The sequence below is a fragment of the Prionailurus bengalensis genome, chromosome D3 (genome assembly GCF_016509475.1).
Source record: "Prionailurus bengalensis isolate Pbe53 chromosome D3, Fcat_Pben_1.1_paternal_pri, whole genome shotgun sequence".
Classification (NCBI taxonomy): domain Eukaryota; kingdom Metazoa; phylum Chordata; class Mammalia; order Carnivora; family Felidae; genus Prionailurus; species Prionailurus bengalensis.
The window spans coordinates 49205345-49218307 of record NC_057356.1 but is presented as its reverse complement, the minus strand read 5'-3'; the positions used below and the strand labels follow the sequence as shown (position 1 = coordinate 49218307).

The following is a 12963-nucleotide window of genomic DNA, read 5'->3' as shown; positions in this document are numbered from 1 at the left end:
ACATATAAATATTTTTTTTAAGTTTTGAGGGACAGCACGCGCAAGTGGGGAAGGGGAGAGAGAGAGGCAGAAAAAGAATCCCAAGCAGACTCTGCACTGACGGCACGGAGCCTGATGCGGGGCTCAAACCCACGAACCGTGAGATATGACCTGAGCCAAAACCAGGAGTGGGATGCTTAACCAACGGAGCCACCCAGGTGCCCCTGTGAGGAGAATTATATTGATAGCACTCACTATAGTACTCGAGCAGAATTAATATTTTATTTACCTGTGTCATAGAACTCTAAAGATTTATGTTCTCTGTTCTTTCAAGAAAAAAAAATAATGAGATATTTTAAAAGGAAAAATCATATAAAAATTCATGTACAAAATGGTTTAGGGATTTGTGAGTGTGGGTGCCTTGTTCAAATTATGACTTTCATAGTAACAGCCAAACCTAACCAGAGATACATATTTTCCAAAGGGAAGAAAAATAACAAAAGAAAATTATTCTGTCACCATTGAGAAACAGAATAATCAATGTTTTCCTGCTAAGTGAAAAAAAAAATGGTGAGCATTAAAACCCAAAAATCTTTTCTTACAAAAAGCAGGAAGCCAGGAATCAATTTTTATTCAAATGAATATTAAATGATTTCCCCCTAATTAATTTAATGATGTAAGTATCTGATTAAAGAAGAATTTGCAATGGTACAACCCTAGATCTTGTTCAGTTTTGTTATTCCTACCCTTTCCTGGGTAGTAAAAAAGGATTCCCACCACAGCACTGATTCATGACACCCTCTCTATGCTATCCTACTGTTCTCCCCATTGCCAACCCCCTCACTCTTGACCCCCACTCCTGGGCTAGGAGGGGTGACTGGATATACTTAGGAACTACGAAGTGTACAACAAACTAACAAATGGCAAAATTCCCCAAACTGCCAAAAAATATAGAAAAAGTAAGGGAAATGAAATAAACGTATAAAAAGCATGAGCCTCTCCTCCCCAGTGGTATTGTACAGGATAATATCACATCGGTTGATACTGGGAAAATGGTGCCACATGGAGCCACGTAAGAGCTGCCTGTTTACACCTGGTCTCTGGTGGCTGAACCACAGACCCACCACATGCCACAGCGTGACCCCAGATCATACAGAGGGACCACCGAAGAAAGCGCAGCCTTCACTCTTTCTCTCCACAGAACTGTAACCTACACTACTCAAACAGACTCTCTGGAGGTATGTTTACATCATGTACAGAGAGCTGGGAGATTGACTAACAATTACAGCACATTAACAATCCTTTCAGCTACTTCTAGCCTTAAGTGAGTAAGTGTTGATGTATGGAAAAGAGGTCATTGAAAAAAAGATCCATAAATACTGTCCGTAGTCTCTAAGACTCTAAAAGTTAGCTAAGAATAACCAGCTCGGTTCAGTGTTGCCGTTCAGTGTTGCTCTTTTGGAAAAATCTTGTTTGGCTTAAGCTCTTTTTTGAATTTGAAAGAAAACTTCTTTAAGGGCAGTCACCAGCGGCCAGTCATTTCATCAGTTATAGCTATGTAATGCGACCTCCATAAAAAACCTGGAAGGACAGAGTTCAGAGAAATTCCAGGTTGGTGAACATGTGCAGATTCAGGAAGAGTGATATGCCCAGAGAGCCTGGAAGCTTCTGTGCCCCTTCCCACATACCTTGCCCTATGCATCTTCCATCGGACTCTTCCTGGGTTATATCCTTTTATAATAAGCCAGTAATCCAGTAATCCAGTGAGTAAAATATTTCTTAGTTCTGTGAACCTCTCCAGCAAAGTAATCAAACCCGAGGCGGGGGTGTTGGCACTTTGCGTCTATAGCTGGTCAGACAGAAGCACAGAAGACTGCCTAGACTAGCAACTGGCATCTGAAGTGGGGGTTGGGGGGCAGTCGTTTAGGGCTGAGCCCTTAATCTGTGGGATTTGTCACTCTTTCCAGGTAGATAGTGTCCAGACTGAGTTAAATTTGTGGGATACCCAGGCAGCATCCATGGAGAACTGAGTTAATTGTTTAGTGTGTTAAAGAAAAAACACGTTGGACTAGTGTCAGAATTCGTAGCCTTTGACTCACATCCAGGATCAGTGGATATAAGCTCTGAAACCAGACTTCTAACTTGCTAGTGCCTGATAGTAAATCCTTCTTTTGGCTTAGCTTAGTTTAGCTTAGAGATGGCGTCTCTTCGTGTTCATTGTGAACGATGTAAACTTTGAATTCCATTACCCGAGGAGGCACAAATCATTCAAATATAAATAAGTTACAGGGGCTCCTGGGTGGCTGAGTCGGTTGAGCGTCCGACTTCAGCTCACGTCACGATCCTGCGGTTTGTGGGTTCGAGCCCCGTGTCGGGCTCTGTGCTGACAGCTCAGACCCTGAAGCCTGCTTCCGATTCTGTGTCTCCTTCTCTCCCTGCCCCTCCCCTACTTGTGCTCTGTCTCTCTCTGTCTATCAAAAATAAATAAATGTAAAAAAAAATTTTTTTAATATAAATAAGATACAGTGTTTCCCAAAGTTCTGACTTGGTGTTTGTTTCCCTCTCTCTGCTTGTAAAATGAGTCTTGCGTCCTGAGCTCTCCCTGTCATGTCTCTACAGAAGATTGCCTGATACTGACCTCTTTCCTGAGCTCACTTTCTTCATCCTCTAGAATGTCTTACTGGTATTTTAAACTTAACCGATGAGGAACTGAGCTGATGATCCCACCTCCACCGTTACTCACCAAATTTACTGCTTTAAAACTGGCTCCATGTCCTTATTTCCACCTTTGCATGAAGCACGTCTTCTCCCAAGGAGCTAAACTTAAGATCTTGGCCGTCTCTGAAAACTGACTAGTGTACAGAATTGTTGAATCATTATCAGTGTAGACCTGAAACCAGCATAACACTATGTGCGAGTTATACTTGAATAAAAAATTGAAAATAAAAAAATACACACAAAACAAGAAAAGAAAAAAGATCTTGGCCATCTTTAATGCCTTTCTTTCCACTCTCCCACTGCCCCAGAGCCCCCATCTGAATTGTTAAGGCTGCTCCACTCACCCAGTAAGTCACCTTCTACTTCTATTCTTGTCTGTGTCCCCCCCTCCTCCAGCCAAAGCACTGTTAGATTAATCTTTAAACAGGTTTGACCAATTTCTGGCTCAAAAAACTTCTTGAGCTCTCTTAGCAAACAAATGTTAAAATTTCTCCCTAAGTATTTAGGGCCCTCCATGATACTGGTTTATCATACAGGTTTTGCCTTGCCTCTTATTACTCACTAATATACATATAGACTCCTCTGAAGTCAAGTGCAACTATTTGCTACTCTCTGTACATGCCCCATGCACCTCCTAGTTCTGTGTTTTTGTTCACGCTCTTCCTTCTGTGTGAAATACCTTTCCCCCAATCTGCTTCTGCTACTAACCTACCCAGATCAAATGCTATTGCCCTATGAGGCATTCCCAGTTTTCCCCACCAAACATTACCTCTTCTCTTTTTTTTAAAGTTTATTTATTTTGAGAGGGAGAGCACAAGCAGGGGAGGGGCAGAGAGAGAGGGAGAGAGAGAGAGAAGCCCAAGCAGGCTCTGCACTGTCAGTGCAGAGCCCGATGCAGGGCTTAAACTCACAAATCTCGAGATCATGACCTGAGCCGAAACCAAGAGTCAGATGCTTAACCGACTGAGCCACCCAGGAGCCCCACCTCTTCTCTTTTTATTTGTGCCACTTCTATGGGAATGTTCGATCTCCCTCATTCTTTCTAGGGCCAAAGAATTTAAGTAACTAGAAACAAACTTAGAAACCATCTGTACTTAAAACATTGTCATTATGCACCAAAGACAAAGCAAAGACCAGAGTAGTGAAGCTATGTGCTAAATACGGTACAGCTGGACCAGAAAGACAAAGCCAAGACCTGAAAAGTCTGAAAGCGAATCCATCCCCATTTCTACGGTATCAAGATTTAAATACCTTCTGATCTGAGTGCTTATACACTTTACTAATAATCCCTTACAGCCTCATGATTTCATGGTGTTGCCTTTTTGTTTGGTCATCTTGTTTCCCCTACTTTACTTCCGTGTCTCCAGCACACAAACATATTGTCCAGAATAGATGCCCATTAAAATATTGCTATAGGATCAAATGAATGAATTTTGCTAGAGTCAAAGCATCTCCCGGCTTGGGGATAATCTGAAAATCCTTTGGCCTGAAGCCTGTGGCTGTTGAGGGCTCATCCATTCTTGACTTACCCAACATTTTTTGAGTAGTTCAAATGACATCTTTAACTCATAAAATTTGAAAATGTAATTGAGTACCCCAAATATATTTAGAGACAAGGAGAGGAAACCAACATTAATGCATTCATCTCTCAGGCTGAATTAAATTCACTTTGATACTAGATTGTCAACTCAGACTCAAATTATTTAACTGTTATGGAGCCCTCACTCTAGCCATGTCAGACACTTTCTAAAATGAACTAAGGAGTAAGTAATAGCAATCTAATGTTTCGGCTTATACCAGAAAAGGTATCTGGGTACTTTTCTGCCTCTCATACAGGTGTGCGTGTATACATGTATGTGTGCCCACATTGACACAGCCCACACGTACACACGCAATCCACTTGCACCACAAGTGGATCCACAAGTGGATCTTTGAAAAATGGATTACTGCAGCTCCAGAGGGAAATTCTCTGATGGTGGTGCAGAATTAAGTCGTTCATTAGTATGACAATTAAATTGTTATCACCATTGTCATTGTTATTGAAAGCCCTGATTGGGTGCCGCCTGCCTTTTTCTGAAGTAGAATTATAAACAATGAGTACCGATTTTTCAAGTGTCAAGAGATCAAGGTAGTAGCTGTAATACGACTACCTGACGATCCGTCTTTCCAGATAGTTCTCAGTGGGGGGTAAAAAAAAAAAAAGCAGTTAATAGCACTCTTTGGGACAACGTGGAGAGATAACATGTCTACACTATATATATTGGTACATGGTCTTAGTGGGCATTTGTCACAGAAGCAGACTGACTTCAACCAACAGATTACATCAAACTCATTTTCTAGACAAAGAAACTGAGGCTTGACGGGGAAGGAAGTATCGGCCCAGGGAGAGGGGATCATGAGCTCCTGTAATTCACTTAGCCCCTAGGTTCCTGCACTCCTCATCCTTTTTCCTCTCAGTGTTTCAGGGCATTGTTCCTTCAGTTTGCACTAAGTTGGTTGGAGGTAGGCACCATAGGTTTGATTGATACAGCAATTTGCATCTCAAGGCATCGCTCGATAAATACAGTGCAATGAAAGGCCACTCTCTCACAAACCAATTTCCCCCTCTGGGCTGACTTTAGAAGCTCATTGATGTCACTTCCTTCCTCAGTCAGCAAGTGAATTTTCTTTAATTCTCAAGACCAGCTGTCCATGCTGTCAACAGAAAGTTATTAAAATTCCTTTAAAGTGAATAAAAATAGCCTAAAAGCAAATGTAGTTGGAAACAGGAAAGAATCAGTATGCAAAGTCCACAAACCTCTGAGCAAAATAATGTTGATCCAACCAGAGATTTCAAACATTGTATATTCAAGATGCTAGAAAAAATAATTAAAAGATGCTAAACCACATACTTCTTAATCTTTTATTAGCAAAGGCTTAGGCAGTTACAATTTATCCCCTAAATTCCATTCCTCTTTTTCAGATATGATTTGAATAAACTTGGGAATGACTTAGGTTTTCCTTAAGTGGGATTCCCTCCTTTTTTCTTGCCTTGGCCGGAGAACATTTACATCTCCACCAGCCTAAGACTATCCGTAAGCAAGAGAAAAAAAATTATCATTAGCCGCAATCATAATCACCGGGGCCACAAAATAATTATATATTTTAATTCATTAGAGTTTTAATAGCTCAAGGGAGAAGATGATTTTTCTTACATTTAAATAACTGTAACTCACAGAAATGTCTGGCTTCTGAGCCCCTGTGATCCTCAGCCGACTAAATGACCTCAATAACTAGAAGCCTGCCCTGTTATCATCTGAATCAACCCTTGCCTTACCCCTCAGTCTCCCAGCATAGCACCTGCCTTGTTGTCTGAACTGGACACAGCCTGGCCACTTCTCCCGCCAACAGTCCCCTGCCTCTTCCTCATTCGGACAGATGACACAAATCCTGGACTCAGTCTGACCCTTTGCCAAGGAGACTTGTGCCCAGCCTGTCTTGTCATCCCACGACACAGCCCAGGTTTGTGCCTTGGGTTCCTACATGTAGCTGTAGCTGGGGCTTTCACAGATGTATTACTCTTAAACTTCTGGAAGTCAGACGCTCCAGAATGGTTTCACTAGACCGGAAGAAAAGTACGGCGAGACTACCTTCAGGCGGCTCGAGGGGAGAATCCACTTCCTTCCCTTTGCCCAGTCTGGAGGCTGCCCACATTCCTGGCTCGTGGCCCATTTCCTCACTGCACCACTCCAGCCCCTGCCTCCCCTTCCCTCTCCCTTTGATTCTCCATCCTCTCTCTTAGAACGACCCTTGTGATTATATTGGGTGCATCCCAATAATCCCAGATAATCTTCCCATCTCAAGACCCTGAACTTAATCATATCTGCAAAGACCCTTTGCCATGGAAGGTACCATATTCACAGGTTTCAGAGATTAGGATGTGGACATTTGGGGGGGCGTTATTCTGTTTACCATAATTGCCATGTCAGTTTTCATAACATACAGATATCTTCACTTTAATCATGGGGACAAGCCCAGAGGGCTCCTTTTATAACTTCTCTTTACATTCTGTTCCTTTTCCCACTGTATGTTTGATAATACCATTATCCACCAGCTCCCCTAGCTGAAAACCTAGGGATGCTCTTGCTCCCTGCTCCCATACTTCCCACATCCAGTCAGTCTCCAGAATCCACCTCAGAAAGGCCACCAGCTCCAGGCATCCCTCCATCTCTGTTCTCCCTCCCGGGCTGAGACCCTCGTCACTCCTGCCTGCACACTGGGCATGCCTGTTGCTCTCTCTGCCACCTGTCTGCCCCTCACCGTCACCGCATCCTCCACACCACCACCAAAACCATCTTTCTCAAGCACAGCTTTGGTCTCCTCACCCCCTGCTGAAAAGCATCTGCTGGCATCCCACGGCCTGAACACCCCTTCTCAGCCTCACGTCGTGCCAACAACATCCCATGGCTGTTGTCTTACCCTCCTCCCACACTCTATACTTCCCACCTGCTGTGCTATATGCTTTCACTCCATCAGCTACTCAGAACACCTCGAGAGTCACCCAGATACACTGTCTTCTTGCCTCTGAGACTGTTCTTCGTGTCACGGTCCTGGGAATGCCCTTCACTTACCCTTTGCCTGCAAAATTTATTTTAGTCCTCACAAATCTGGAAAGGGGTAGGTGTTATGAACTCTTTGTTACAGATGGCCAAACAGGCAGGGCATCAGTTAATGGGACCCAAATCAAACATCTAGTAAATGGGAGGGCTCTAATTATATAGGAGGTTGTTGTCTCTCCATTTGCTGGAGTCCAGTGGGCTGCTATATTATTACACGAAGATGATCTGATTGTTTGGGCTCTCATTCTTCTCTCAAATTCCTTCAGATTTCCCTTCGTTCCTAAGGAAACAAAACTAAGATTTTGTAGTGCGGCTGCCATCCCCAGGATCCCCGCCAGCCTATTCTGCAGTCAGCAGCAAGAGTTGAGTGGTCTTTGAAAAATGCAGATTTGACCCCACGATTGCAATGTCCCTATCTGGCCCAAATTTCCTTAATGGCTGACTTCCCACTGCTCTTGTAACGATCATAAATCTCCCCAAGGCATCTACATCACTAGCTGCCCAGCATCATCTGACATCACACACCCCGACCCTTATTTCTCTACTCTGGCCTTATTGGCTTCCTTTCCAGGCCTTGGACCCCCTAGACTCCCTCTTGTCACATGGCTTTGCCCATGCTGTTCCTTCTGCATGGATGTTCTCCTCCCTCTTCTTGGCAATACTGATGATCTGATTCAAAAGGCCAAGCTTTTCTCACAAACCATGTTGCCTCTTCTCTAAACATTCAGCATATAATCCAACAAAGAATCTATTAACACATATCAGCAATATCTTACTGGGCAATGCCATTAAAAAATGAAGGAAATTGGTTCTTATTATCTAAGGACTCCAAGATTGGCCCCTGGCATTTTGTGACAGTGACATGATTAAATAGTCCACTCTTAACACCATCATTCCATTTTGGATGTTCCTTATACTGTATCTCATGTACCACCTTGCCAGATACAGAGCACTTAGTAAACTTTTCAAATATACTTATTTTTGGTTGATTAATTGATTGGTAAATATCGATTATTCATTACATGTCTTTAAAAAAAAAGTCTGGCATGTTTTCTTAAACAACTAAACATGCAGCTACCATAAAATCCAGCAACTGCACTCCTGGGCATTTACCCCAGAGAAGTAAGGACTTGCACTAACCAAAAAACCTGTACACAAATGTTGATAGAAGTTTTATTCATAATAGCTAGAAACTACCCAGATGTCCTTCAATGCGTGAATGGTTAAACACACTTTGATGTTCCTCCACTGGTGAACGGATAAAGAAGATGTGGTGCACACACACACACACACACACACACACACACTGGAATCCTACTTGGCCATCAAAAAGAATGAAATCTTACCATGTGCAACAACATGGATAGAGCTAGAGTGTGTTACGCTAAGTGAAACAAGTCAGGCAGAGAAAGACAATTCTCATGATTTCACTCATAATGTGGAATTTAAGAAACACAACAGGTGAACATAGGGGTAGGGAAGGGAAAAAAAGATAAAAACAGAGAGGGAGGCAAACCATAAGAGACTCTTAAATACAGAGAGCAAACTGGGGGTTGTAGGAGGGGAGATGAGTATGGGGATGGGCTAAGTGGGTGATGGGCATTAAGGAGGGCACTTGTTGGGATGAGCACTGGGTGTTCTATGTAAGTGATGAATCACTGGGTTCTACTCCCGAAACCAAGATTACACTGTATGTTAACTAATTTGAATTTTTAAAAAAATAAATTTTAAATAAATAAATGCATACATCCATAACATATGTTTGTACATCCATACTATGGAATACTACTCCTCAGTGAAAAGGAATGAATGTACAGGAATACACACAGCAACATGGATCTCTGGAGAACCCTGCTGAGAGAGAAAAACCTATCTGAAAGGTTATAAAACGTATGATTCCATTTATATAATATTCTTGAAATGGCAAAACGATAGAAATGGAGAACAGATTAGTGAGTGCCTGGGGCTAAGAGGGAGGAGGTGGGAGGAAATAGGTGTGGCTATAAAAGGACACTTTGAAATATCTCTGTGGTGTCTGAAATGCTCTATCCTGGGGCGCCTGGGTGGCTCGGTTGGTTAAGTGTCCAACTTCGGCTCAGGTCATGATCTCACGGTCCGTGAGTTCAAGCCCCGCGTCGGGCTCTGTGCTGACAGCTCAGAGTCTGGAGCCTGTTTCACATTCTGTGTCTCCCTCTCTCTCTGCCCCTCCCTGTTCATGCTCTGTCTCTCTCTGTCTCAAAAATAAATAAACGTTAAAAAAAAAAATGAAATTCTCTATCCTGACTGCCTCAATGCCAGTATCTTGGTTGTGATACTGTGCTATCTATCGCTCTTCCAGATGTCACCACTGGGGGAAACTGGGTAAAGGGACACAGGATCTGTCTGCCTTATTTCCTGCAAATGCAAGTGACCGAACAATTATCTTAATTAAAATTTTAAAAGAATCTGTTTAATAAAGTATGTATCCTACCAAGATGTTCACAAGCCCAGAATACCATAGTGCCATAAAATTTCTTCTCTTTATTTTTTTTTTAAGTTTTCTTCACATTTATTCATCTTTGAGAGACAGAAAGAGACAGAGTGTGAGTGGGGGAGGGACAGAGAGAGAGGGAGACACAGAAGCTGAAGCAGGCTCCAGGCTCTGAGCTGTCAGCACAGAGCCCCACGCAGGACTCGAACTCATGAATCGCGAGATCATGACCTAAGCCAAAGTCAGATGCTTAACTGACTGAGCCACCCAGGTGGCTCTTTCTTGATGGTTGGTTGTTATTCATTATTAAGGCTCTTCTCTCTTTCTTGATGGTTGTTTGTTATTCATTATTACTAAGGATTTTTCTTCCCTTTCATTTAAGACATATACAACACTGATCACGTTCAGGTTGTTTTCAACATGGAGGTTTATTATTTTATTTATTTTAATTTTTTAAGTTTATTTCTTTATTTTGAGAGAGAGAGCATGAGCTGGGGAGGGGCAGAGAGAGGGGGATAGAGGATCCAAAGCAGGCTCTGCACTGACAGCAGCGAGCGTAATGCAGGGCTTGAACCCACAAACCCTAAGATTATGACCTGAGCCAAAGTCAGACACTTACTTGACTGAGCCAGCCAAGCACCCTGGAGGTTTATTATTTTAACGTCTTTATTCTTTACACTCCCTGTTGCCGTTCATACGTTACTCTGTGTTTTGTTTTCTTGTCCTGACCAAGATACTTTTATAAACTGTGGGTTTTCACTTTATTCTCTGCAGTACTGTAACAACAAAGTATAATAATGTCTTTATTATCTTCACAGGTGAGGGAAAAGTTTTTAAAAGTAGCACCTCTGCCACCTGCCACATTAGATATCCTTGTCTAGTCTTCAAGGTTCCATGAGCTCAGTGTTAGTATTATACTTGAACAGGTTGTCATTGTTTGAAAACCTTGGACTGGCTGTTGTTCAAATTTTTATTCGGTCCTTTTCATCTCTTCACTTCTCCGCCAAAGTTTAATACATTCTTCTGGTATCACCCTTACCGGATTTCCACTCTGTTTTCTATTACCTTTGCCTCATGTGGTTTATGTAGGATTTGGCTTTTTTTTTTCTTTCATTCCAATTATGGGAGTGATTGTAAAAGTCCATATTGTAAGACAAATGTTTGCTCAGAGAGCCCATGACTGCTTTGGAATTTTGAGTGAGAATAGAGCAGGATCAGTACTGCATTTAATTCCTTTTCACACTTTAATGTGACATTTATTTTTGCTTTCTCTTTCAGTGACTAGAGAACAAATCCGGGGACATATCACCAACCAGGTATTTCCTCACTTCTCATAAATTATAATGGAGAATTATGTTTTGGATGTTAATAATCAAGCATTTGTAAATATGAGGGAAAAAAGCTTTGCTAATTATTGGGTATGAGCAATACACATGCTCTTGGTTCTGAAAACAAACAAATTGGTCATACATGGATGACCATGTACTTTCTTTGTCCCCCATCTCATTCCTTCCCTCTGCACATCCACCAGAGGAAACAGTAGAGAAATGAGACTCTGCGAAGTCTGATTCGTAAGCTTCCCTCTGAACATAACATGACCTCTGCGTTGATAAATATCATGGCTGCAAATAGATACTTTTATCTACTTTTCCCTTAGCTAAAGTGACTCTCCTGTGTGATTTTCCCAAGTTTTAATTTGCCCTGCCGAAAGTCACTCCCTCCCAAACAGTTAAGAACAGAACCCCTAGCAGTAGAAACATGCAAGTTGCTTTCCATTATGGTCTTTGATTTCTAAGCTCAATTAGGCAATGTCTTCCTGGGTGCGTCCCTGTTTTCTTATCCAATATTGTTACTTTTCATTTACTAGTAAATGAAATCACTCCTCTAACTGTTTTAGGGAGTTGAATAAAGCCACCCCTGAAACCAAGGGAGGCCTTCCCAAACCCTATCTTGCCCCACCCCGCCTCCTCTTTAAATAGGCCAAGAGGGCTGTCAATCTCTGAGGGCTTCCTGTTCCACCAGACTCCAGGAAAGCAGACAGCAGTTTGCTCAGGCTCCACTCACAAACCCAAATCTCCATGTCTTTTGTTTGGTTTGGTTTTCGTAGTTCTCCTCTGGCATAAATTATGACTCACCCTTGCCAAGGAGAAGAGTGGTAAGTCTACTTTTATACCAGTCAAGGGTACATTTTCCAAAGGCTTCTAGTGCCCTCCCAAATAAGTTCCAATTCTAGTCCCCATTGTCATTCCACCCAAATTAAGTTCTAGCTTTACCTAATCTGTGCCAGATGCCCAGTAGCTCATCAAGCTCTAAAAATAGTTAACTCATTCGGCTAATGTACTATTGTGCAAGTTCAGCCGGCAAAATTTAATGCTGAGCAGGTACCATTTTGCTTTTCATGTAATTGGAAATGTTGATTCACAGTAACGGCCATCTTAATACTTGAAAATGCTGTCATTGTGCAATGGCAGGACCAGTTAGCTGTTTCAAATAGTTTATTTGCTTTCCGAGCTTCATTTCTTTATCATTGTGTTTTCAATTATTTGTATGTGCTCAAGTGGTTTGGTAAGGCTGACAGCAGTTAACTGGTAAGGTTTATTGCTACCATTTTTATTTATTTAAGTCACACAGGGAATACTTTTTCTTATAAAGAGACCTGTTTATTTTATTAAGTTAACAAGTTAGAGCAATGGATCAAGAAATATATTAAGGCCCCCTTTTATGGGCAGATTTACATTTCCTACACTTTCCTTCATTTTACCTGTGGCTAAACTGATAGAATATATGTAGACACCAAAATAGAACACCAAATATTTACTTGTAATCTGAAACACTGATTAGTTGCCAGATGAAATCACAGTGATTTCCAGGCCCAATAAGAGTGAAATTCTTTGGACTGACCATAATAAGGAAGAGTCTTAAGTATATTCGTTATACAGTCATTCTTAAAACAGATAGTTGTATTGTTCAATCAGTGTCTGCCAGCTGGTATTTCTAATTTTACCATAGAATTTCTATTCTTTCTTCTCCCAAGTACAGAAAAGCTTTCCACTCTCAAGAACGCACTGGCAAAACAACTCAAAGAGACATCTCACACCTCTAATTTATCTAATTTTGGCAAAGAACCAAGAAATGAAGTCACACCCCTTCTTTAATCCCTCCGCTACTCCCAGAATCTGGCTTTTAAAAAAACAAGTT

The 12963-nt window shown here is 41.8% G+C and overlaps 1 protein-coding gene across 2 annotated transcripts in view; it reads left to right on the top strand.

The window, feature by feature from the left end:
- Positions 1-12963, top strand: part of CHST9 (carbohydrate sulfotransferase 9) — a 243653-nt gene that overhangs the window by 203718 nt on the left and 26972 nt on the right. For both annotated transcript variants that reach the window (XM_043558517.1, XM_043558518.1), the window contains one exon: positions 11044-11081. In XM_043558517.1, coding sequence (XP_043414452.1) covers positions 11044-11081 — 38 coding nt within the window. The remainder of the gene's footprint in view (positions 1-11043; positions 11082-12963) is intronic.